The sequence below is a fragment of the Paramacrobiotus metropolitanus genome, unplaced genomic scaffold (genome assembly GCF_019649055.1).
Source record: "Paramacrobiotus metropolitanus isolate TYO unplaced genomic scaffold, Prichtersi_v1.0 Parri_scaffold0000048, whole genome shotgun sequence".
Classification (NCBI taxonomy): domain Eukaryota; kingdom Metazoa; phylum Tardigrada; class Eutardigrada; order Parachela; family Macrobiotidae; genus Paramacrobiotus; species Paramacrobiotus metropolitanus.
In genome coordinates this window covers 718,723-743,543 of record NW_026570268.1, presented here as the reverse complement: position 1 = coordinate 743,543, position 24,821 = coordinate 718,723, and the positions used below count along the sequence as shown (strand labels likewise).

At 49.3% G+C, this 24,821-nt stretch overlaps 4 protein-coding genes across 9 annotated transcripts; all 4 read left to right on the top strand.

Moving 5' to 3' along the window:
* The first annotated feature begins 1,042 nt into the window (after nucleotides 1–1,042).
* LOC129591812 (A disintegrin and metalloproteinase with thrombospondin motifs 2-like) lies at nucleotides 1,043–4,218 on the top strand. Of its 3 annotated transcripts, none has more exons than XM_055487632.1 (5): nucleotides 1,043–1,307; nucleotides 1,644–2,205; nucleotides 2,361–2,616; nucleotides 2,964–3,297; nucleotides 3,858–4,218. In XM_055487632.1, exons 2-5 carry the CDS (start codon nucleotides 1,718–1,720, stop codon nucleotides 4,142–4,144), a joined length of 1,365 nt encoding a protein of 454 aa, XP_055343607.1. In that variant the 5' UTR covers nucleotides 1,043–1,307; nucleotides 1,644–1,717; the 3' UTR covers nucleotides 4,145–4,218. The 3 variants fall into 3 exon arrangements, with proteins under 3 accessions (XP_055343607.1, XP_055343609.1, XP_055343610.1); XM_055487634.1 differs by having other exon boundaries at nucleotides 1,639–2,205; XM_055487635.1 differs by having other exon boundaries at nucleotides 1,043–1,401.
* A 445-nt stretch (nucleotides 4,219–4,663) lies between these two features.
* LOC129591835 (uncharacterized) lies at nucleotides 4,664–5,915 on the top strand. 2 transcript variants are annotated; one of them, XM_055487662.1, is made up of 4 exons: nucleotides 4,664–4,689; nucleotides 4,775–4,857; nucleotides 5,017–5,189; nucleotides 5,389–5,915. In XM_055487662.1, exons 3-4 carry the CDS (start codon nucleotides 5,040–5,042, stop codon nucleotides 5,644–5,646), a joined length of 408 nt encoding a protein of 135 aa, XP_055343637.1. In that variant the 5' UTR covers nucleotides 4,664–4,689; nucleotides 4,775–4,857; nucleotides 5,017–5,039; the 3' UTR covers nucleotides 5,647–5,915. The 2 variants fall into 2 exon arrangements, with proteins under 2 accessions (XP_055343637.1, XP_055343636.1); XM_055487661.1 differs by lacking the exon at nucleotides 4,664–4,689 and having other exon boundaries at nucleotides 4,706–4,857.
* Nucleotides 5,916–6,763: 848 nt separating this feature from the next.
* On the top strand, nucleotides 6,764–17,388 carry LOC129591719 (papilin-like). Of its 3 annotated transcripts, none has more exons than XM_055487491.1 (20): nucleotides 6,764–7,391; nucleotides 9,745–10,962; nucleotides 11,959–12,006; nucleotides 12,077–12,808; nucleotides 12,872–13,278; nucleotides 13,340–13,676; nucleotides 13,949–14,143; nucleotides 14,202–14,476; nucleotides 14,538–14,703; nucleotides 14,783–14,899; nucleotides 15,039–15,086; nucleotides 15,157–15,246; nucleotides 15,306–15,389; nucleotides 15,452–15,515; nucleotides 15,572–15,687; nucleotides 15,746–16,060; nucleotides 16,144–16,373; nucleotides 16,581–16,701; nucleotides 16,761–16,986; nucleotides 17,058–17,388. In XM_055487491.1, exons 1-20 carry the CDS (start codon nucleotides 7,136–7,138, stop codon nucleotides 17,098–17,100), a joined length of 5,088 nt encoding a protein of 1,695 aa, XP_055343466.1. In that variant the 5' UTR covers nucleotides 6,764–7,135; the 3' UTR covers nucleotides 17,101–17,388. The 3 variants fall into 3 exon arrangements, with proteins under 3 accessions (XP_055343466.1, XP_055343467.1, XP_055343465.1); XM_055487492.1 differs by having other exon boundaries at nucleotides 6,765–7,391; nucleotides 12,863–13,278; nucleotides 14,538–14,592; XM_055487490.1 differs by having other exon boundaries at nucleotides 6,765–7,391; nucleotides 12,863–13,278.
* A 486-nt stretch (nucleotides 17,389–17,874) lies between these two features.
* On the top strand, nucleotides 17,875–24,688 carry LOC129591721 (papilin-like). The gene is made up of 19 exons (XM_055487493.1): nucleotides 17,875–18,322; nucleotides 18,816–19,040; nucleotides 19,167–19,319; nucleotides 19,388–19,541; nucleotides 20,362–20,522; nucleotides 20,799–20,897; nucleotides 20,986–21,080; nucleotides 21,145–21,349; nucleotides 21,409–21,507; nucleotides 21,572–21,590; nucleotides 21,650–21,846; nucleotides 21,909–22,337; nucleotides 22,400–22,639; nucleotides 22,695–22,793; nucleotides 23,033–23,227; nucleotides 23,295–23,383; nucleotides 23,472–23,649; nucleotides 23,719–23,817; nucleotides 24,232–24,688. Exons 1-19 carry the CDS (start codon nucleotides 18,169–18,171, stop codon nucleotides 24,450–24,452), a joined length of 3,111 nt encoding a protein of 1,036 aa, XP_055343468.1. The 5' UTR covers nucleotides 17,875–18,168; the 3' UTR covers nucleotides 24,453–24,688.
* Nucleotides 24,689–24,821: the final 133 nt, after the last annotated feature.

The following is a 24,821-nucleotide window of genomic DNA, read 5'->3' as shown; positions in this document are numbered from 1 at the left end:
ATGCACCCACTTCGATGACGTGCTACGGCCCGAGCAGCTAGGATTTCCTACAAAAGGCGGTGTTGAAGCAGCAGTCGCTTGGAAATCTGCTGACGGACTCTACCCTGAGAATCGCTGTTGGGCTTCGCCTCGGAGCAGCTATCGTCACTCCACACCGTTGCGTCTGCGGGGACTGGGTGGACGCCCGAGGCTACCCTGGGCTTAGCTGCAAGAAAAGCCGCGGCAGAAAGCCCAGACACAGTAGCCTGAACGTTGTCTGTAAACGAGCATTCACATCAGCCGGAATCGAAACAGAACTTTACCAGCGGGCTTGTGCCGAACGAATGGCAAACGACCGGATGGCGTCACGTTGACTCCATGGGAAAGAGGAAGAATGCTGACTTGGGACGTAACCTGTGTCTGTACGGTGGCCTTATCGCATATCGCGGCAACATCCGTGCGAGCTGGAGCAGCGGCAGCAAAAGCTGAACGGGATAAGGTAACCAAGTACCAGAACATCACCCATGACTACTTGTTCAGCGCTTTTGGAAGCCACCCGCCTGATCACGGAAGTGGGTAGGAGGGTACGGCAAGAAACCGGCGAGGCACGAGCATCGGAGTATGTACGCCAGCGAATCAGCATAGAAATCCAGCGCGGGAACGCGGCCTCCGTCCAGGGAACAGCTCCACCGGGAGCGAACTTAGATCAGTTGTTCTCTGTTCTTAGACCTCCCGAGGCTGTTTTGTGCTGATTGAAAGTACTTCGTTGTGATTTTATTTGTTTTTCTATAAGCGGAATGGGTACAATTAAAATGCAATGCAAATAAAAATGATTTGCGATGCTGAATTGCAGTCAGGTGACAGACCGTATTAAATAACCTGATTGATTACTGATCGATTCTCTAATTAATGAATTTATTTTATTTACAATTTTGTACGACCGTACGACGTGTACGTTAAGAGAATCCATGGAACTGAGTCAATGAATTATTGTTGCGACGCAACCCGAAAATACAGGCTCTGTGCGTACATGACCAGTTGTTTTTTATACGATTCGCGCAGTTTCGTATACGTCTACGGGTAATGGAGGAGTAATTATGTTAATTATATTAATAAAATGATGATTACTGGACGCCAGCATTATCTCGTATTAACGCTCAATCGAGTATTTAAAATTAATATTATTTTTGTTTTGATTGTTTTTTACCATATGTATTTTAATTATTATTATTTTGTGGTGTAATTTGTACGGTTTTTCAATTTTTGTGACATTTTTTACGCCTATTCTGGAGGACAGAGCATGCTGGTAGTATTCTTCACTAAGCAAGGTATGAAAATGTATCAGTAATAATGGAACGTTCCTCCTATTCGTTGATATTTCTCACACGTACTCGTATATACGAGTATTTTGCAATTATCTTGGTATAATTGAATTTTGAGAGTACTTTCCCTTTTAACCCGCGGGCGGATACAGATTTTGGTTGCTTTTTAATGTCCAAATTTAACTATGAAGCAGTTTGCCCGCGCTTGCATTTTGTAATTTTAAAAGCCTATTAAAACGTTAAAAAAAAATAAAACTTAATAAAAAATTAAAATTAAATACATTAATTTATTAGAATTAATTTTGAGAGGCTGCAAGTATAGATATCTGCGTGTCAGTGTAGGGCACCCATCGTGACATCCCCCTCATATATGGACGCTGCATCTCCAGCCAGTGCCCCGTCATCCACGCCGATTGATGCTGGCCGTGACCTTTACGGATGCTGCCTCTGACACGCTGCTGTTCCTCACTACCACCCTCCATTTAATCGGATGCTGCTATTCCCTACCTTTTCTCAATGCCTCCGCGCAGACCATCCACCTCCGCCGCGTCCGCAGCCCCGGCACGGATGACCTTGCCGACGCCCTGCAGCTCAGCTACACCATCGACATGTTCGGCGCCAGCTACAAACTGCAGCTGCAGCAGGCCGTCGTGGCCGCCGCGGACCTGCAGCTCAGCTATATGAGCCCGGCCGGGCAGTTGAGCCGGCTGGCGGTCAGCGCGGCACAACGGGCCTGCCACTACCGCGGCACCGTCACCACCTGCCAGCCGGCCACGCGCCGCTGCTATCAGGGGCGGGCGGCGTTGAGTCGTTTTGCGCAGGGGGTGCGCGGCGTCCTGAAGATCGGCGGGGAGGATATCCTCATTGAGCCGCTGCCCGAGACGCTGCTGGCGCGCCGGATGAGGTTGGTAAGCATCACCCGTATTATTACTACTGGTATTAATATTATTTTTTGAATTTGCTTGATTTTTTGAATTTTCTCGTATTTATTTAATTTTATTAAAATTTATTTTTTATTTGTTACATTTTTATTATTTTTTATTTGTCTGTATTAAATAGATTTAGCAGCGTGCACATCGCCCGTCGGCGCCTCACATCCGACTCGCGCGGGACGGACGCCGGTGACGAAATGGAGGCAGACCCGCAGCGCTTCGACGTGCTGGACCAGCTGGCCAACGCTCTGCACCTGCACCCGCTGCGCATCACGCCCATCACCGTCACGCCACCCGACAGCCTCCAAGTGCAGGTGGCCGCCCTCGTCGACACGCCCATGCTGCGCAAACTGGCCAAAGTCTTCGCCGACGTCAATGACCAGGTGCGTGGATGGCGCGTTCTTTAACTACCGATTATTTAGTATATTTTAATTTTATCCGATTTACTGCACTGCTGTTTACTTTGCATCAACTAAGATTAATTCTCTTGATTTTAGTCAAATAATTTCTAGGCTTTTACATGTATCTCTTTAAATAAATAGAATTATAGAACTAATATTTATTTATATAAAAAATTTCCATTTATTTTAGCTGAAGGTGATTTTAGTAGTTTTAAATTAGTTGTTAAAAAAGCACAGTATTTTTATTTTATTTATTTTTAATTTGCTTTCATTTAATCAACGCAGTTTCTTCGAAATACAGAAAGGTCACGACAAGTACATTCTTGCAGGTGACGCTGGTGTTGGCGGCGTACAACGCGGTGAACATGCTGTACGACGACGCGTCGATCGGCGCGATGAAGGTGCGGCTGGCGGTGAAGCGCGTGCACCTGGACGACAGCGGGAGTATGCCGCGCAGCGAAAAGGTCACCGATTACTTGAGCGATCTGTGCCGGCGCTACCAGCGCGAACTGTTGGCGCGGCTCGGTCTGGCGCGCGCCGACTGGGACCTGACCACGGCGCTGACCGGGCTGGACGTCTACGCCGACGCCGCCGACGTCACGCGCGACGCCGCCTACCGGAACTTGAAGGGGACGGCCCGCAAGATCTTCACCGTGTCGGGAGGTGGGTGACGAGTAACGAACTCACCGGAAGCCGACGCTTAAAATAAATATTAATTATATATATATATACAACAAATATAAGGAATAATAACGTATGCATTTATATACACTTTTTTAAATTTAATATATTGAGTTTGTAATATTATGTAATTTAAACAATTAATATCTAATATAATATGATTGTTACACATATTTGTATACGCACGACATGTATATTTTTATTTATTAGTTCATGTATATTTGTATATTTTTTGTACAAGTATGTATATGTCATTTATCTGCATATGCAGATATACGAGTATATATATACAGTATGTTTACATATATATACAATAATACAGTAATTATTGTTTACATGTGTATATTGTTTACATATGTATTTGTATATGTCTCGTATAATAATTATGTATATATATACGTATCTTTATTTATATGTGGACATCCGGATGTACAGATATGTTAATGTATATACATATATCTGGATGTACAGATATGTACAGTATATAAATCTTTACATATAATATCCGTATATTTCTCGTACACAGTATTATGTATGTGTAGTGTCGTACGGCGGCGGGATGTGCAGCGTGGAGAAGAACTGCATGGTGACGGAGTTTGCGCTGATGTTCGGGAACATCGAGACGATCGCGCACGAGACCGGGCACACGCTGGGCATGTACCACGACGGCAGCGGCAACCGCTGCGACCGCCGCGGCAACCACATCATGTCCATCCAGCAGCCGCAGCGGCAGCGCGCCGGCTGGTCCCGCTGCAGCACCGACAGCCTCCAGCACTTTGTCGTCAACGGCCACGCCCACTGTCTCATCAGTAAACCGCCCCGCGACTAACTGCCCTCTCGCTCATGTTAATTTGTACTGATTTGCACATCGGCAAAAAATGTATATAAATATACCTACAGATCTGTATTGCACACATAAAAATGCGCACGTTCCACACGAAAACAAGGGAAACTTAAGCAGTACAAAAATGATAAGGACTGGAATGTAGCCGGACATTTACGAAAGGCGCGAGCCAGCAAGCTAGATAGAGCTGTGATATCACCTATGTTTTACTCGATACTTCAGCCGTTCGAACACAAATTACAATACGCGTAGTCCTTTGGACAGAACATACCAGTGCCGCTGTGTTTTTCATCGTCGATGAGTTTGACACAGATTTAGACAAACAAATCAACAACAATAACGCCATGTGCCGGCGTCGGCGTGTCTGATGCGAAGCGGAAGTACGGTAGAAGTAGTGATTGCCGATATTGATACAATGCATGTGTGTTACATGCAGTTCCATCACTTCGATGAAATACAGAAAGATGTAAAAACGTCTTGTACCCATTCGGCAAGAGATGCGGATAACGGCGACCACGAGCAGAAAAACAGTGAGTATAACGGATATCGTAATTACGCGTCGATGCTGGCGACATACTGTAGACATAGCCAATATATGATTATGTTGCGCTTTAGGAGCGATCACTCGGTTGTTTTCGTTATTATCAGCTGCTGCGGCCTGAGCTGGCTGGGGCGCACCGGCGGACAGAACGTCCAAGGTACCTGCGCAGACAAACATATATACTTCTACAACAATCTCTAAGCGCGTATTACCTAAGTATATAGTCCTTATATAGATATACTGATATCATACTGATTAGCAACTGTTCGTGTGAAAACTGTATCAGCATGGCTGCATACGTATGTACATTGGCTAGTGGTGAAATGCGGCGGCAAGGGCATGGACGTGAGCGTCTCCGGTCCCTTTGACGGCCTGCTGAGCGTCAAGGGCTCCCCCTGCCAGGCGGAAGTGCGCCTCAACGCGCAAGCCGCGCCCCTGACCTTCTTCGTGCCCTACGGAGCCAAGTGCGGCGTCTGGGTGGACAACCGGGTAAAACTATTCCCCAAATGCTATGTACTGCACTCTGTATTGACGTATTGAGTTTTTATGACTGCTATATGATTTACATGTAAGTATTTATCATACGCCAATGTTTTTTTTTTTATATGTAGCTGTATAATTTTCATGAGTTTTATGATTGGCCGGTTCATGGTTGTATTGACGTGATTGCCTGGTTTGCTGCGTACAGGGCCGCGCCGGTTTCCAGCTGGTGAAGACGACACAGCGCCTGCTGGACGGCGGCGGCGGAAGCGGGGAGCGGCGGGTGTACTACGAGACGGAGGAGGCCAGTGTACTGTGCAAGTACTGGATCACGCTGCAGGATGTGCTGCGCGGCCGGTCGCCGGCGTTGCCGCTCGGCGACAAGGACGCCCAGCCGATGCCGCTGGCCCGCAACCTCTATCCCATCGACATGTACGAGTCGCCCGTACTACTCATTAAGGAATAACGCCTGATCGCCAATATTCGCTGTCGTTACTCAATGATTTTATTTGACTTTTTACTGCATTTATTAACGTAATGTATGCTGCTGCATAAAGCCGGCGTTAGCTTTCTGATTCCGGCGGCTGCTTATATCCTGAAAATTAATGGGGACTCGTCTGCTGTTTTTACTAAGTGTGACTGTTTTAGTTCCGGGGAAGGGAATGTTCTTATGTTCTTAGAGATGCTGTTAATGCAGACTTAATCGGAAAGGATTCATCGGTATTAAAGCTCTTCATCTGATTCATACTTAGAATGTGACCCAGTGCCAACATCTGTACACACGGACTGTGACTGATTTTTCCGACGACTGCGCCGGCAAATGTAGGTCGGTTGTGCACTTGACCTCGAATTCGTGAACGCTACAATACTGCGCCGGCCAGACGGTAGATAGGTGTAGCCGGTAGCGCCTAGGCAAGCGACTGTCCCGCTCACCAAGCAGAAATTTACCTAATTAGAAAGTCATTACTCTCATGAAGCCCCACACCGTAAAACGAGCAACCAGCGATTCTCATGATGCGGAAAGAGGAAGCATTCGGGAGCGCCACTGAGGGAGGCGTACGTACGTACATGCGAGCAGCAAGCGGACCGGAACTCGTACCGATGAGTGGTCAAGCCAATCACCGACGCACCGGTCGGCTGATGACCTTGATTGGTGGTTAATGCGTAGTATAAACGTATCGGCAGAATGTACGTACATGCGCACAGTACAGCACTGTACCGATACTGCGTACGATGCTGAACGCAAATACGCATTTTTTATTAGGTACTCGTACAATATACGAATTACAACAATATCTTGTCATAGTAAAATGAGAACAAGCTGCAGAAGAGCCTTGTTCGGTGCCCTATCAGCAGTAAGCAGAGTGACCGTTTCGCCATTGCAGGCCACAGCTGAAACAGTTGGCTAGTCGTAAAAAAAACATAAGCAAAATACAATATGTACATATATTCATCAAATTATGACGTGCCGCGATATCCGCATGCGACACACGCTGTCAGCCATCTTGCATCTTGCTCATCTCGGTCTGCATGAGAAGACATACTCGCATTCCTTCGTACACCACATGTACAGATACAGTGCATATAAAAAATTCTGCACACAGCGTGATAATCTGACTTATGCGGCGTATGGTACAGGTACGCCCGCTGCTGGGTAGTTATTGATTAATAAATCTATTAATCAACACCCTCTTAGCGACAGGACAATACCGTTGACGTCGACCAGCGCCGCTGCATCGGCCGGAACACTGTACAGATATACCGGGTCATCACTTCGCGAGTGCCGCGCACAACACTACCTGACATTATAGCGCATGGTTTGTTTATCGAATCACCGTGGTTTCACTCTTAATTAACTGCCGCTCTTGCTCATCGGCTGTTGCGAAGGATTACGTCGCTAGCGGGATTATTGTCTAGTTCCTCGGGAGGAGCGTTGGTATCCCGTTGATTCCGGGATGGCGCCGTCGGAGAGGCGCCGGCCATTGGCAGGTGGCGCTGCGGGATCCGTCGGTCTTGTATTCCTGTTCCTGGTCAGCATTAGCCACGCCCAGTTCCAGATGGGCGGCCAGGGTGGCGCCCCCTTCCAGAACAACTTCAATTTCAATCCGCAGGCCATGCAGCAGGCACCCATGATGGGCATGCAGCAGGGCGCGCAGATGCCCATGGGAGGCTTCGCCGGCAACGGCGGTTCACCTAATTTCAATCTTCCAGGTCAGTTTAAATTATTGCCTAACGTAAAACCTTCTATTAGGACAATTTAAGTGAGTTTTTCACCATAAATGCTCAGGGTACGTCTTTGTTCCCACGGTCTTTTTTGTATGGGAACGCAAGTCCACCTAACGTATTTTTGCCTGAACACTGCGAATGCTTTTATGTTTCTTAGATTTCTTATGTTTTCCTAGGTAATTCTTAGGTTATTCTTAGGTTTTCTTGGGTTTCCTTAGGTTTTCTTATATTAGGTTTTTCTTGGATTTTAATTTCTTAGGTTTTCTTATGTTTTCTTAGGTTTCGCATTTAAATCGGCATTTAGAATTCATTTAAAAGGCGTTTAGAATTCTGAGGAAGCTTTGAAATTTCGCAAAACTTAGAAAATTGAGTTCTTAAGAATGTGACCTTTGGTATTTAGCAAGGAAGGGCGGTAACCAATGATGTCATTTGTTTAATTACTAGAGCATCGTACTAGGTTTTACATAAGAAGTACAGGTGATTATTGGAGCGGATGCGGTGAAGTGATTAGGATAGAGGAAGAGGTAGTACCGCGCTAAAGTTAAGCGTTGCCTTGACCGCCGCCGCGATGCCCGCGGGACACGCAGGCATCTCATCTCGCGTTCGGAAATCTGTCTTGTCTTTCTTCGCGGGTGTTGGCGCTGCGCTTGATCAACGGCAGCGTTTAGTTATAGTGCCGCCGACGATAATATTATTATATGATCGGCCGTCATGTTAGTGGAGCATCAATAAAATACATATATGCAGCTAGCTGTATGTATATGTCCATACTCGGATGAATGAATGCTGACCGATCCGTCGCGGAACTGCAGCCGAGCAGAAGCAGGCAGCAGACGAGTCAGTCCATTGAACGATAGGCGATGCGGCTTACTGCCGGCCATGACAGTGTTATTAGCGTTATTACTATTATCGCTATTATCAGCATCGGCCGGTTTACAATATTGTTGACGCTTAATAACGTAGCGCTGTCTGTACGTAATAGCATTAAGGCTTCTCTGTAAATAAATCGACAACGGCAGCCGCACATGTAATCAGGTGGCTTTGAACTTGGCCCGCTAATCCAATTAAGACGCTGGTAGGGCCAGGGACAGGCTGGCCGACAGTCCATCGGGACAGTATGGTTATAGGTCAACTGGGCCCGAAAACAACCAGCTCAATCGAGACCTGCTTGCACGAAATAAGAAACATGCCATGCACTTCCTCCTTTTTTTCGGTTTTCGCATGATGCCGGCGATAATAAAAAATATTAAAACATAAATCTATTTAAATAATAAACTAGTTAGTTAGTTAAAATTTTAACAGTACACTTTATGGTATTTTGACGGTTGTTGCTTGATAAAAGGATTGTTTAGTAATTGATCGATTTTTTTTAATTTTTTAGGTTTGTCAATAAATCTAATTGCAGAAAATATACAAAATAGATACTCGCCATATAGTTTAGTTTAATTAACAATTGAAAAACTGGAGTAAACTGTAAGATAAATAAGTAGATAATTTAGTTTGAATAAACAAATTCAAATCTCAGAAATATATGTGTATTATGACATAATTAAGGGAAGTGGCCCGGTACATGGTACCAGATTCGTGTACATGCACGGAAACTTTCATTCTCGCGCACTCCCAAACACATTTTTGTTTCGTTTTATGGCATTCTGTAGCCAGATGATTTGTATACACTAGTGTGAAAACCGTTTGTGCGCGCAACATCCGGTTCGGGAGTTATGGCTGTAAGAAAATTCCCAAAAGTGTAAATGCTTTCAGGTGTACCAAAAGTCTCGTTATGGACCGGTCTCCTTCGAATTCTGCATGTAAATGCACATGGCCATGAAGATCGTTTTTACACCGATCCAGACTTCCACGATTTTTTTCAAATTTTAGAATGAATTTTTTAATTTTTGAAATTCATTTTAAAATTTGAAAAACATGCTAGAACGGTGGATCGGTGTACATGTGAAAACGTTCTTCGGGGTTATGTGCATTTACGTGCAAAATCTCAAAGAGATCGGTCCATAATGAGCCTTTTGGTACACCTGAATGCATTTAAACTTTTTGGAATTTTCTTACAGCCATAACTCGCGAACCGGATGTTGCGCGCGCAAACGGTTTTCAGGCCTGTGTATACAAATCATTTGACTACAGATTGTCATAAAACAAGAGAAAAAAGGGTTTGGGAGCGCGCGAAAGTGAGAGATTTCGTGCATGTACACGAATTTGGTACCATGTACCGGGCCACTTCCCTTAACACACAGATTTTTTAATGATAGTAACAAACTAAAAATTAGGAAATATATAATAAATATGTAGGCAATTTGAATTTAATAAGCAAAGGTCATTGCAGATGGCAACAACATCCAGAAGTCGGATTACGTGGCACCCGAGTCCCCCTACTCGTACCGGCAGGAGGCGTTCCCGGAAACGCGGCAGTTCTTCGGCGCCAGCAATCCGCAACAGTCTTTCAACCCAGCGCAGCAGAATTTCAACAACCCGGCGCAGCAGCAAATGCCGTTCAACGCGGCGCAGCCGCAGCAGAACTTTGACCCCGCCCAGTCGATGTCCATGCAGATGGCCGCCAGCCAGGCCATCCCGCAGCCGTCGCAGAGCCAGGGCCCGCCGGTGCAGTTCGGCATGTCCGACGGGCAGTCCTTCCCGCAGCTGCCCAACAGCCGCTTCCCGGAGGTCAGCGCGCCCAACATGCAGTTCAACGCGCCTTCCATCCCCAACTTCCACGAGCCGGAGTTCGACTTTTCCGGATTAGAGCGGCTGCAGGCCGGCATGGCCAGCGTGGCCACCGGCTGGCCGCAGGGCACCGCCAGCCACATGCAGGCCAACGGGCCGGTGGGGCCGGGTCAGATGGCCGTCCCCGGTCTGCCGCCCAACAACCCGCTGCAGCAGCTGGCCTTCGGGAGTCAGTTGGACGACCGGCTGAGCGCCGCGCCGCTGGACAGCGGCAACGGGGTGGCCGACAACCAGCCCTCCCTGTTCCTTAACCTGCAGCAGGGTCAGGGCGACTTCATGGACCCCGCGCGGGCCATCCACCGGCAGAACGCCCGCCAGCCGGGAAGTAGCCAGGAGGTCGCGCCGGCGGTCACCGCGGAGCCGGAAGCGGACGCCACGTACAGCAGTAGTGAGGAGAGCCACGAGGCCGACGCCCAGCAGCTCCTCTCGGCGTCCACCCAGCACATGGCCAAGACGGGCCAGGAGGTCATCGCCACCGTCAAGGCGGTGCCGTTAGACCGCCGCCCGGTGCCCGCCGTCCCCACCGCCGCGCCGGACCGCCGCCCGCTGGCGACCGTCACCACCGCCGCAGCGGAAGCCGTCAGCGAGGAAGCCACAACGGAGGCGGTGACCTCGGCGGCGCTGCCGGACATCCCGCCCAACGGCCCGACTTGCGGCTTCCACGGCGCGGAGAAGTGGAAGAAGAGCGTGTGCGAGGAGTGCGTGTGCGAGCGCGGCGTGACGAGCTGCAGTCGGGTGCAGTGCACGGAGAAGCCGCCGCACACCGGCTGCGTGCCCGTGTACCGTTTCACGCAGTGCTGTCCCACCTTCCAGTGCAACGGTAAGTAACGCGCGATAAGCAGATAATCAGGCCGGTTAGTCTACATTCAGGTCGAGTGCGGCGCGTATTTTTGCATAGTATTTTGCGCATAAAAAGAGCACTTAGCAGTGGTCAATTTCGACGAGTGTCGAAGCTGGACGCGGATGATAAACGCGAGAAGAGTAATATGTCGTTATAGTGTGATTAATAGCCGGTGTAAATTTAATTGGCCCGAGTGTGCTGAATTAGTTTCGCCGCTGCCACCGCAGCGGCGAAAGTCGAAAGTAGGTGGGACCCTAAATAATCCAGCCTTAACTAGTGTAATGGGAAAATTAAGCGCACTCAAGCATCGTTTACGGCATACTGCATTAGCATATATATTTAATCATTAATATATGTGCGCATTTTTTTTGTTATCGCAGTTAATCAAATTTCGAAGCTTGTTAGCAATGTGTGCTGTATTACAGTTGATAGAAAATTATTATTAACATACGGTTGATAGATGTGTTGCCGGTTATTGACCTTTCGACATGTGCAGCTGCAGTGATGCGCTCACGCTTAGCTTCCTGTATAAATAATAATTGTTGCTTATTGATTACTGCCTTCATTCAATTGTCCACGCTACATTTCTCTTGAAAAGCTTTCCGTTCAAACGATTAACAGCTTTGCATCGTGACTGATTTTAATGCAGCGCCACAATAGCTGTAATTATATCGCCACGAAAAGCTCACACGATGCAGTACTGATCACGATAAATGTTATAATAAATATTATTTTTTCATTAATGATAATTTTTTAAAAATAAACAATAAATTTTATTAAATAAATATTACTGTATCTACAGTAATAATAAATTAATAATATTTTTACTTTATTTAAGTCTAATCTTTTTTATTATTTTTTTATTGATAATAATTATATATACATAAATTATTATGTATATTGCAGAAAACATCCATATATGTTTTGCACGTGTATTAGCCAGGACGATGCATAATCATGGTGGTTTTCTTGTAGGTACCGCTCGAGGTCAGGTGCCGTCGTTGGAGGTTAAGGCAGTCCAAGGTAAGGGCTTATTGCGCAACACAGATTAATCCCCGTCCATCATACGTCATTCCGTGTGTGTTGACGACAGACGGCGACAACTGCAGCGCGGTGGGCGACTTTGTTCCCGCCTCGGTGAGCAGTCCGTGTCTGGCCTGTAAGTGCAACAGCAAACTGAAGATCCAGTGCAAGACCATCACCTGCCCGCCGGCCCCCACGGAGACCGGTTGCAAGGAGCGCCTGCCCAAGAACCCCGCCGCCTGCTGTCCGGAGTACGACTGCCTGCACCCCGCCGGCAAGGTCACCTCCGCCGACGGCCACCACGACGAGGATGACGGCGATGAGGACGTCGCGACGGTGGAGCCGACCACCACGGTGGTCACCAAACCGCCCACCACGGCGGCCACCACCCAGGTCACCACCGAGGAGGCCCTGACCACCGAGGAGCCCATGGTTATCAAGGTCCTGCCGGTGACCCAGCCGCCGACGACCGTGCCCACCACCCCTACCGCCGCCACGACCTCGACCACGGCCTCGACAACGACGACGCCCAGTTCCGGGGAGACCACCGTGTGGAACCCGCGACGCCGCCGCAGCACCACGACCACCACCGCCGCGTCCAGCGCTGCGGCCACGTCGACGCCGGCCACCACTGGCAAAGCCAGGACGACGACCACGGAGACGGCCACCACCGATGAGGAGGGCGGGGACGACGAGACAACAACATGGCCGGCGTTCCGCCCGGCCGGCGCGGCCATCGTCCATGCTCCGGACGCCGAGGCCGACATCCCGCGCGCGCAGCAGATCCGTTCGCAGGTTTCCGGTAAGAACAGTAGCTTATTTCCGGTCGAGCAATATGACAAGGAATCACCGATAGGTGCGGCAGAGAACAACGTCGCCTTGCCGAGCGCGCTCACCAAGGCCAATGCTTCCACCACAACGATACCAACCACGGTGGCGACTACCTCGACCACGTCCACGACCACTACGAAGACGACGACCACCACCACGGCCGCCACAACGGCGAAGCCGACAACCTCCACAACCACGACCACCACCACGCCAACGACGACGAAGACCGCCGCAAAGGTCACGGCGGCGTCGGCGTCCAAGGGGGTCATCCGTGACTGTCAGGGCGGCTGGAAGTTCCCGGCCGGTTGTGACATTAACCGCGACTGCACGTACATCGCCCGTTGGCGGCAGAACCCGATGGACCAGACGGTGCAGTTCAAGATCACCACGCGCGACGCCGACAAGTGGACCGGCATCGGCTTCTCCAACAATAAATCCCTGGTAAGACGCTGCCCTTCTGCGACGGTAAAGCAAAAAGGTTAAAATGTGTGTACGGTTGTAGGCCAACGTGGACATGGTAGTCGGTTGGGTGGACGCCGCCCAGAAGATCATTATCCAGGACCGGCACGGCGACGCACACCAGCCGCTGCCCGACCAGCAGCAGACCATCGCCAACCTGCGCGGTGTGCGCGTCGGCCAGATGACTACGCTGCAGTTCACGCGCCGGCAGCGCAGCGGCGACGATAAGGATGTCCACGTGGATGACGTCAACTGCCCGTATTTTGTCTTCCCGGTGCGCGGGGGTGCGTACGACACTTTCACCATGAAGATCCAGCCGCATGTCGACGATCCGGAGATGTCGGATGTTGGGGTGTGCATCACCAAGTGCGCCGAGACTGGTAATTATATGACGCGTTTGAATGGTTGCACTTATACATACGCCATATACATACGCGTATATAAACGCGATTTATGTGTATACGTTTATGCTCGCTACATCTACATATATCCGCTATAAATATGCGTGTACGTATATACGCAATATATGTGCGTTTATGTACGCTACATAAATACGCTACAAACATATTATATATATAATATACGCATATAAACGCAATATATGTACCTTTACACGCGCTACATGTATACGCTGTTACTATGTCCGCGGCAGCAATGGTCGACACCACGCCCGTCCACTTTATGACGACGACCACGCCGGCGTCGGCAGCGCCCACGCGCACCGCTGTTGCCGGGGCGACCACCCAGAAACCCGCAGTCAACCCGACCACGGCCGACGAGTCCGAAGACGACGCCGACTCAACGGCGGCATCCGCCAAGAAGAGCGTCGCCGTTTCCGGAAACACCGGTAAGCACAGACAGCCAAAGGTCACGAGCGACGTATTATGACACCGGTGGGACTGCAGGCGGCCACTGTGCCAACGAGGGCGCCGTGGTGTCGCTGAACCCCTGCCAGAACTGCAGCTGCCAGAAGGGCGTCATCCAGTGCGTCAACGTGGTGTGCAAGGACACCTTCCTGCAGCACCAGGGCTGCACGCCGCTCTTCAAGGTCGGCGTCTGCTGTCCCGAGTGGCAGTGCCCCAACCAGCCGCCGGCTACCACCGCCGCGCCCCGCTCCGCTCTCCTCACCACGCTGGCCTCCGTAGCCAACGCGTCGCCGACCACCACCCATGAGGCTCTGGTAAGAAGACTCTTTAAATACGTCGGAAACCGTTGAATCATACAGCAACCCACCGATGTAGGCGGCCAGGAAACAAGCGATCGGGACGGAGGAGACGGCGGACAGCAGCGATAACAGTGAGTCTGACCAGTTGATCCCGGACAAGATGGGCGTGGTGACGCCGTCTGCCGCCTGGCTGGAGCGCCAGCGCCACCTGCCGACCTCCACCGCCGCCGGCCTGCAGGACGGTGCGTCACCGCAACCCGGCGCCCGCTGTCCGTCAACGGTTACGCCAGCGGCCAATTAACTTGCCTGTGTTTGTTTCAGAAGAGACGTCCAAACCAGCAGTCGCCGTTGGAACCGCCTCGAACAACGGCTGCCTGAATTTCGCCTGCGGCGCCAACGCCACCTGCGTCATCGCTGATCCACGCACCGGCGCGCCTAGTAAGATCATTTATTATACTTATTAAATATTTTAAAATTCATTTTTTATATTGTTTTATTTTTATTGATTTATCATTCTTTTTATTAATATTAATTTTTAAGACAGTTTTTCTATTTTTTTATACCGTTTTCTTATTAGGTTGCGTGTGCAAACCCGGCTTCGAAGGCAACGCCAAAATCGCCTGTGGTAAGTGACGCCAAAGGTCACCAAGGAATCGCTCTAAATGGAAAGTTCATTATGTTTGTTGCGTATTTAGTCCTGTCCAGCCAGAAGTCGGGTCTGAATTCCTGTCGCTTCATCAAGTGCGGCAAGAACGCCCAGTGCTATGCTCTCAACGGGCAACCTCGTAAGTCATCAGCAATCATTTCGTTGCACGGTTTTTTATTAAGCCGGTTCGATTGGCAGAGTGCAAGTGCATGAGCGGCTTCAACGGAGATCCCAAGAAGGCCTGCGATGAGCAGATTACCGGCGGATTCGTACAGCCCTTCGGTAAAACATTAGTCAGATAACCAGGGTGTCGTTTCTTTATTTAATAACGATATATTTTTCAGAATGCCAACTGCGCGGCGAAATCGGCGGTTGCCAGAACTTTGGCATGCGCTGGCAATACGACTCGTACGTATCAACACGCGGTCGACAAGAGACTGTGCTTAAAATCTGATTTTTAACAGCCGAATTTCCGGATGCCGGCAGTTCGTCTACTCCGGCTGCGCCGGAAATGAAAACAACTTCGAGAACCGGCAGCAGTGCGAGCAGCGCTGCATGCCGCCGCGCCGTCTCTTTAAAGGTACTTTTAACACCGGTTTTTCTTGTCCCGTAATAACCGCCATGTGCGTCGCCCGCAGAACAGCAGTGCGCCTCCAACGACGACGTGGACAACCCGGCGTGCGCCCGCTGCGAGTGCACGGAGCAGGGCCACGTGGCCTGCACGCCGCTGACCTGCGGCGGCCCGCCCAACCGCGACTGCAAAGCGCTCCCCGTCGCCGGCGAGTGCTGCCCCAAGTTCGACTGCTCCTTCGTCAACGCCACGCAGGACGCGCCCGCCGTCACCGAGAGCCGCAGCGCCCTCTGCCCCGGGGTGATGTGCCGCGAGCCGACCTTCCGCGCCGGGTGTACGCGCGCCGTCGTCCCGGGCGAGTGCTGCCCGTCCATTCAGTGCAGTATGTGACCTTTACCTTATTTTACAAAGGCCACGGAGAGATCTTCTACAAAGGTCACGGGGTTATCCTGTTTTGTTTTGTAGACACCCGCGGGAACGTGGAGGAGGAAGAGGAGACTAGTACTAAAGCGGCGGAAACGGCGGTGACGACTGCCGCCCGCGGGACGGGGGTGCCCTGCACCGCCGACGACAAGATCAGCTCGTCCAATCCCTGCCTATCCTGCCAGTGCGTCAACGGCCTGACTAACTGCAGCCAGATTATGTGTCCACCCATCACGCCCGAACAGCGCCGCAAGTGCCGCATCTCACAGCTGGTCAGCCGTTGCCTCTTCATTAACATTTATTTTCAGTAGAATACATATATGTATATACGTATATATATGTATATATATGTAGATATATATTTGTACCTATACATATATATATTTAACACAAATTTATATAATTGATACAAAGAATATACATATATATTTTTGTATTCTTTATAATTTTATTGACTTATTAATGTAAATAACTGACAGGCCAATCAATGCTGTCTGAGCGTGGAATGCCCCGTCGTCCCCACCACCACCGTGGCCGTGACCCTTCCGACGCTCCCAACAACAACAACGCTGACAACTTCAACTAAAGCCGCAACCACCGGTACATTAAGAAATTCCCTTACTTTGTTTGTAATAAACGTGACGTCTGTGGGTTGACAGCTGCCACGACGCCAGCGTCGACGCGGGCAGCGCCGGAAGTGACGGCCAAGGTCAGCGTGCTGCAAGTGACCGCCAAGCCGGCGGCGGCCCCTCCCGCGGGCAAGCCGGGCTGCTCGGAGCCGGCGGACACCGGCGTGTGCCACGCGGAGATCACGCGCTGGTACCTCAACCCGGCCACCGGCGTCTGCCAGACCTTCGTCTACAGCGGATGCGGCGGCAATAAAAAGTCAGTAGTTCGGCATATTTTTGCTGAAGAGCGTAATCGCCGTAATGTGTTTAATGGATGTTGCGTTGCAGCCGGTATCTGACGGAAGAGCGCTGCAAGGCCGCCTGCAAGTGAGCGCTGCGTGCAGTGGATGAGGATTATGGCCATGGTTGTTGCGTTACGGTTGATGCAGTCGCTCCTATGGACTGACTCCCCTTAACTGCTTCCTTCGTTGTCGGTTGAAATATGTTTCTGTTGTTTGTTGTCGACAGTGCCGGTTGTGTTACGGCGCTCGTTGAGTTTGTCTGTTGACTGGCGCTGCGTTTTATATACATCGCTGTTAACACTGAAGCTATAGAGTACTAATCATTACATATGTAATTATATGTACGATGTTGATTGATGTAAATAAAATTAACTAATTAGCGGAAAACTACCTGACGGCAGTGACGAAACGTGCAGGAAAGAAGAACCGCTTTAAATGCGTTGCAATAAGCCTACATGTATTAGATCTATGTGGGAAGTGGAGTGCGCACTTGGACGCGGATAAGGATGCACCCGTGTTGTGTTGTACAATGACTACAATCTGTGCAGTTCTGCCGGCAAATTACGGGTAAACACTCAGGGAAGATACACACAACGCAAGACGGACCTGCCACTTGTTGCCACAGTACTCTCTGACGGTGGTAAACAAGGGGGCACTTGGGTTGCGTTGTGCCGCGTTAGCGCGAGTCAGCTGGTCAGCGATGACGCGTCGTGCTCTCGAGTAGCCGCGTAAGCCGATGCTTGTTTAGATGTTGTTGCACTCACTGATCGCGATGGCCCGGTACAGCGGTACCAGCCTGTACGACAGCCATCGTACACGCCATCATGTTCTGATAATCTCCTATTCGGAGCGCCGCGCCGGGTGTCCATTTCAACCGGATGTCATATCCAGCCGGCAGTTGCCGCGTTATTATATACCGGTCTGCATCAGGCGTTCAGGAAACCAGCCACTCGCTAGCCATTCATTCGCCAGTCAATGAAGAAGTCAAAGCCTTCGAGTGCCGAGCTTTGTTTAACGGATAGTTGATTCTTCGGCGCATCGGTGTTTCGGGATAACTGTTTATCGGAGAACAAGTGGATGTGTGGCGTGGTTGATCGGCACTGTGTTAACGGCGTCAGGGAATCATATTGAATTAACCGTATCGGAATTGAGCGGAAATGCGGCCGGCAGCGTGGTCGGATGACCGGCAACGCCAGCCGCAGCGGCAGCGTTGCGCGGCGCCGGCGTCCAGTCGACTCTCCTTGTTTTTGACTTCTGGTTGCCTTTTTCTTCAGAGTGTATGTAGCGTACAAGCGCTGACCAGCAACGACAGTAAGTACGCTTCAATATCTGCGCTGTATATATAATATATATGCTTAATATGGAAAATGTATACGCATATAAATATATGATTATTACGGAAAATATAAACGATTAATACGAAAAATATACGTATGTATATACGTATTTATATAAGTAAGTATTTATATATATGTATTTATATATTTGTATTTATATATATGTATTTATATATATGTATTTATATATATGTATTTATATATATGTATTTATATATACTATATATATATTTATATATACGTATTAATATATATGTATGTACATATATGTATTTATATGTAGGTATTTATAAATGTGTATTTATATATAAGTATTTATGTATATATGTTTTTATATACTAGTATATGTATTTATATAATTATATGTATTTGTATATCTATATATTTATGTGCGTATATATACATATGTAGTATGTACAATATAATTCATTTATCAGCACTGGTTTAAATGTCTGCCGTTGTGTCAGCGTGCTTGTTGGCGCCGGAACGCGGTCCGTGCCGCGAGAGCCATCTGCGCTTCTTCTACGACGCCAACGCCGACCAGTGCAGCCTGTTCCTGTACGGCGGCTGCCAGGGCAACAGCAACAACTTCCTCACACTGCAATTATGCCAGGCTGGCTGCCAGACGCGGAGGGAGCGGACGGGAGCGGCGGCGGCACAACAACTGCCGGCAACGCTGTTTAATCTCCAGAGTACGCACAATACGATCACCGGCTTGTTCAATTAATGTCGGTCAGGCGGATTACTGCGCGCCGATGGACCTAATACGATCTGTATATAGTCCATGGAAATGCGTGATAATCCCGTTTAATTTACAGATGAAGCGCTGCGCTCGTTGGCCCAACGGACGCTGTTCGCTGCCGTCGGTGGCAATCAGCAGCTGACCAAATCCGCCGTACAGCAGCAACAGGATAACAGCGACGCGAATTTCTTGCTGCAGCAACAACGGGCCGGCTCACTGCTTTTGGACGGTAAGCTATCGAATTAAATACATATACTTCAAGTATAGAAAATTAAATTAATTTTTTGTTTGTCGCAGATATCTGCCAGCAGCCGGTACAGCGAGGATTTTGTTCGGGATTCGTGCCGCGCTGGTACTTCCACGTCCCGACTGCCGCCGACGGCGGGCAGCATAACGCGTCCCTTTCGCCAGCGGGAGTGCCGGCGCCCACCTGCCGCCTTTTTTATTACAGGTAAAAAATGCTGTTCACATACGTCCACCGCTGAGTGAATGTAAAAATATACGAGTGTATATAAAAATTTTATATATAAAATTAATCTATATATATAATAGGTTTATATACAGATAAATGTATAAGTACATAAATTTAATTTTATATATGCATGTATACGTATAAAAATTTTATATATACATCTGTATCGTATATAGTACAGTAATAAACAAATATTTTATTTAAAATAGTTGTAGATAGTACAGTAATAAGCTATTACTTTGTATATATCATATAAATACGAATGACACTCATACATTACGGCATTAGAATAGTTCTGAAGCAGCAGAGAATGTCCAGATTTTTCGCTCTTTTTGTTAATCATATCGTCGGCGATAATACGTTGTGGCCAGTCGTCTTCCGGTCAACGTTTCTTTTCCGCATTTACTGATTAGGCATACAGTGCAGTAAGTTTTCCAAGTTATGTTAATGTCCCGCTGGTGTAGTTTGTTGCGTTTTCGGCTGGCTACAAAGTAAAGCGATCAGTTTACAAGTTGTTCATAGTTTGTTGTACTTTGTCAAGTGTCCGCAGCCAGAGACACCGGCATATCCAATTACGCTATCTCAATCTGTTCAGCTGTATAACAAACTATCTGTACAAGCGGCAAAGTAGCAGTACTTAGTAGCGACATATGCAACGGCTGTCCGTTATGCGTTAAGCAACGGACAATTGACTTTAAGACGGCGATATTACCGTGTCGGCATCACTTACCTGCTGAACGTGTCGACGGCGTAGTTAGGCTAATCACGCGTAATTGAGTGGCGCATCTGCAACTTGCAGCGGCTGCGGCGGCAATGCCAACAATTTCGTAACCCGCGACACTTGCCAGCAGCGCTGTGCTCCGCCGCTGCCCAACTGGACGACGGCTGCTGGCGGAACGGGAACGGGGACGAACGCGCAGGGCGATGGCTTCCTGTTTCCGGTTATCACCAACGCAAAAGGTCACGTAATTAAAGATTAACGTTAATTCTCATGCATGTTTTAAGTTCCTGAAAAATCTACTATTTATATTTAAGGACATTTTTAGTATTTTTATATATACAATTTTACATAAACAACTATTTTTAGCGGTTTTATAAAAACAACTAGAAAACGTTTTTATTACCATGAAAAGCTCCAGCTGATTGCCCGTAGTTTTTTTAGGACAGTTGTAATATTTTCTGTATATTTTTTATACATAGTATAAGCGATTTATAAGCAACTGTTTGTAATCACAGGGTGCTCGGTTAAACCACAGCGCGGTAATTGCCGTTCCGCACTAATCCGTTGGTATTTCGATGTGGCGACGCAGCGCTGTTCCGAGTTCGTCTACAGCGGTACGCCTGCACCTTCCGTCTTGATAGAAAATCAAACAAGTTAGCCTAATTATTTACTGGGGACTTTTTGTCGCTCTTGATTTGACAGGTTGTAACGGCAACGAGAACAACTATCCCAGCCAGCAGGAATGCCAAGCACGCTGCGCCACTACCGACCACCCCACGGGCGGCAACGCGATGCCGGTAAGGTTACGGAGCCTCCTAACAACCTAAATTTTGCTAAATGCAAGGAATAATTTTACTCCAGGAAGGAAATATTGATCCGGAAACCCACTTCCGGTTGCGCGGTATCGACACGCAGTCCCGCGCATCTCCCGCCAACGTCCTGTTTCCGGGCTCGTGGCCGGCCAACGAAGCGGCCGAACATCCCGATCTAGCGGCCGACCAAGCAGCCAAGAGCCCCGCCTCTAAGGCGCTGGAGGGCGGAGTCAAAAACATCGACGTGCCACAACGTACGTCGCACATAACCGGCGCCGTCGTTTATGTACAGTGTAGTTTTTTATTAATGCAGGTTGCCTGGCGGAGATGGACCGTGGGCCGTGCGTGATCGACATGGAGCGCTGGTACTACGACACACGGACTGCAACTTGCCGACCTTTCTATTACGGTGGTCAGTCGATGCTTAACATTTCGCATAGACTGGTATCGGCTTGATATAATTGCTTTAATTACAGGCTGCATGGGCAATGAAAAGTAGGTACACTTAATGTCAGCAACATGATCGGTGACCTTTTACGCAATGTTCCGCACAGTCGCTTCTCGTCCCGGAAGGACTGCGAGACGGTGTGTGCCGCGCCGGCCGGCGGCGAGCGCGTCCTCATCCCCAACATTAGCTCCACCGACCTGCAGACCTGCCTGCTGCCGCCCGCCACCGGCACCTGTCGGTCGGCCTTCCGGCGCTACTACTACGACTTCGATCTGGGCCAGTGCAAGGAGTTCATCTACGGCGGTCCGTACAGCACGTAAATCTACGGCTGTCGCGTATTAATGCTGGCGCTGCGTTTTTTTCAGGCTGCGACGGCAACGCCAACAACTTCCGCACCGGCGACGAATGCCAGGCCCGCTGCGGGAACATCGCCGGGAATCTGGGCGGAGGTCGCCGGCCGGCACCGGAAGTGGAGCAGCCGCGTCCGCAGCAGCAGCAACCACCGGCCACCTTCGGCACGGGACTGTCCGGCGGAGCGGGCGGGGCGCGGTGCCGGCTGCCGTCGGACGAGGGCCCCTGCAAGGCCTTCTTCCCGCGCTACTTCTTCAACGGCCGCACCTGCGAGGTGTTCGTCTGGGGCGGCTGCGAGGGCAACACCAACAACTTTGAGAGCATCGAGGAGTGTCAAATGGAGTGTCAGTCGGCGGCGGTGGCGCCGGGGGATCGTCGCAATGCGGTTAACATCCTCCCACCCACCACTATCAACGTCCTGCCGCGAACGGATTTGTCGACCGGTACGCATATCATTTCGCATAAATCCTAGTTTACTGGCATAACAATTAGGCGTTACAAACAGGTGCGGGAGGCGGGAGCGTCAGCGGCGCTTGCCAGCAAGCCCCGGACTCCGGACCCTGTCCCGGCAACGTCCAGCGTTTTTTCTACGACACCACGGTGGGATTTTGTAAAGCCTTTTCCTACGGCGGCTGTGGGGGGAATTTCAACAACTTCCGTTCGGCGGCCGAGTGCGACATGGCCTGCCGGACTGGCACTGCGCGGACGACAGGCGGCGCCACCAACACCACGCTCTCCGTGCCCAGTGCGTAACGTCCTCTGCGGCAGGAATTCTCGCTTGATATGTTGATTTGTTGCAGCGATATGTACGTATCCGGCCACACGTGGACCCTGCCGCGCCTTCATGCCGGCTTATTTTCACGATATCCGCGATGGACTGTGCAAGATGTTTTATTACGGTACCAGAACGCTTACTTTTTTTATATGCCCACACGTGCATAAAAACATAATGTAAATTAAATGTAAGTGTGTATCTGTATAACAAAATAAAACTTAAATAAAAATTTCATAAATAAATATATATACTGTATTTCATATGTTTATTTGAAGTTTATATACATAATTTTTTATAATATTTTTACATATTTACGTTTATATAAAATTTTTTATGCGGTATACAAACGTTGCATTACAACAGGAGGCTGTCAGGGAAACGAGAACCGCTTCCTGACGCGCCAAGAGTGCGAACGGACCTGCAGCGACGCTCCCGACACCAACGAGCTCTTCCCTGGCCGGGCGTCGCCGGGCGACACGCGCTCTAATTTAGGCAGCGTCTTTGACCGCGTCGCCCTGACCGGAAGTGGCGCGGCCAGCAATCCCGGCCGAAGCAACAGTAATTCGTGACGTATAGTGATCGCATTCCGCATTATTCTTTTTTAATTATGGATTGTTTAACCTAGTCTGCAGCCTGCCGGCGGAGCCGGGACGTTGCTTGGCAATGATTCCGTCCTTCTTCTACGATCGCGACATGGGCCGGTGTCGGCAGTTTGTAGGTTCCTGTTTTTTTAATTAATAACTTTGTCGTTGCGGTTTTCATGTCTTATCGTATTTCCGGTTTTGTTTGGTATGTATTGCAGATCTACGGCGGATGTCTTGGTAATGCTAACCGCTTCTCGACACTGGACGAATGCCAGAATTTCTGCGTACCTGGCAGCAGCGCCGGCAACGCCCAGCTGTCGCCGGGGCAGCAGACGCGCGCCGCGCTTCCCAGCGGGCAGAACACCGTGGGAAACGAGGTCTCCCGCCAGAATCCCGGCAAGTGTCTCAATATTCCACTTAATGCTGATGATTCGTGAAATATAACGATTTTATTGGCAATTGTAGATTGCTTACTGACGCTAGAGACGGGTCCGTGTCGCGGCAGTTTCCGCATGTGGGGCTTCGACATCAACCAGCAAGCCTGCGTCCAGTTCACCTACGGAGGTCAGTTCAATTCCCTATAATTTATTGCCACTGTCTAACACATTGCACTACTAGCGCATAACTGGAAAGGTCACGGATGCCGGTTAACTTGTTCAACTAATTAATGTTGTTATTTTAATGCCGAAGTATTGGTTGCTGCATCCTATTCTTAACCAATTAAAAGGTCACAAATGCCGGTAATTTGTTAAAATAATTTTTTTAACTTTATTTTGCCGCCGTCGGGGTTCCTCGCAAGCATAACTAGCATAAATACCTGGAAAGGTCACGAAAGCCGGTTAATGTGTTCAATTCTGGTCTTTTATGTGTTCAGTTTATATTAATTTTATTTCCAAAGTTTTGCTTGCTGCTTCCTATTCGGCAGATACAAATGTAAAGGTCACGAATGCCGGTAATTGGTTTACTTGCCGTTTATAGGCTGCGGCGGCAACAAGAACCGTTTCGAGCGGCGCGAGGACTGCCTGCAGCAGTGCGGCGCCCTCATCGTCCCCGACAAGGCCAACATGATGCGGCTGCAGGCGCAGCAGCAGCTGCAGGGCTCGCAGCAGCCCTCCGGGAATGCGGCCGGACTGCCGTTTACCTTCAACGTCCCGGGCCGCAATGATGTCGCGCCCGGACAGGATAGCAGGCGGGGCTGATGCAATTGATTTTCTATTTGTCCGCACTGGGATGGAGCAGCGGGGACAAACTAACGGGCGGTGCACGAGCTGTAGTATTCGCTGTAGTCGTTGGTGATTGTAGACTTCTCCACGCGGCTGCTGTTGTTCTGTTAAACTGCGCACGAGGGCCATGTTGGCACTTTATTAATGTTGTTGCACTTTAAGCTGCAGTCAAGTGTAATCTTTTTCACGGCGCTTTGTTAATAAATTTCAAATCCGTTTTCAAATTTATCCATTGGAAATTTATTGCAGCAATTACTGTACGAGTACTTAGTACGTAGCATAGAAAAGTTATGAAATACGGTATTTAGCGTCTGACAGGCGGTTTCACTTGCTAGGTACACAGAC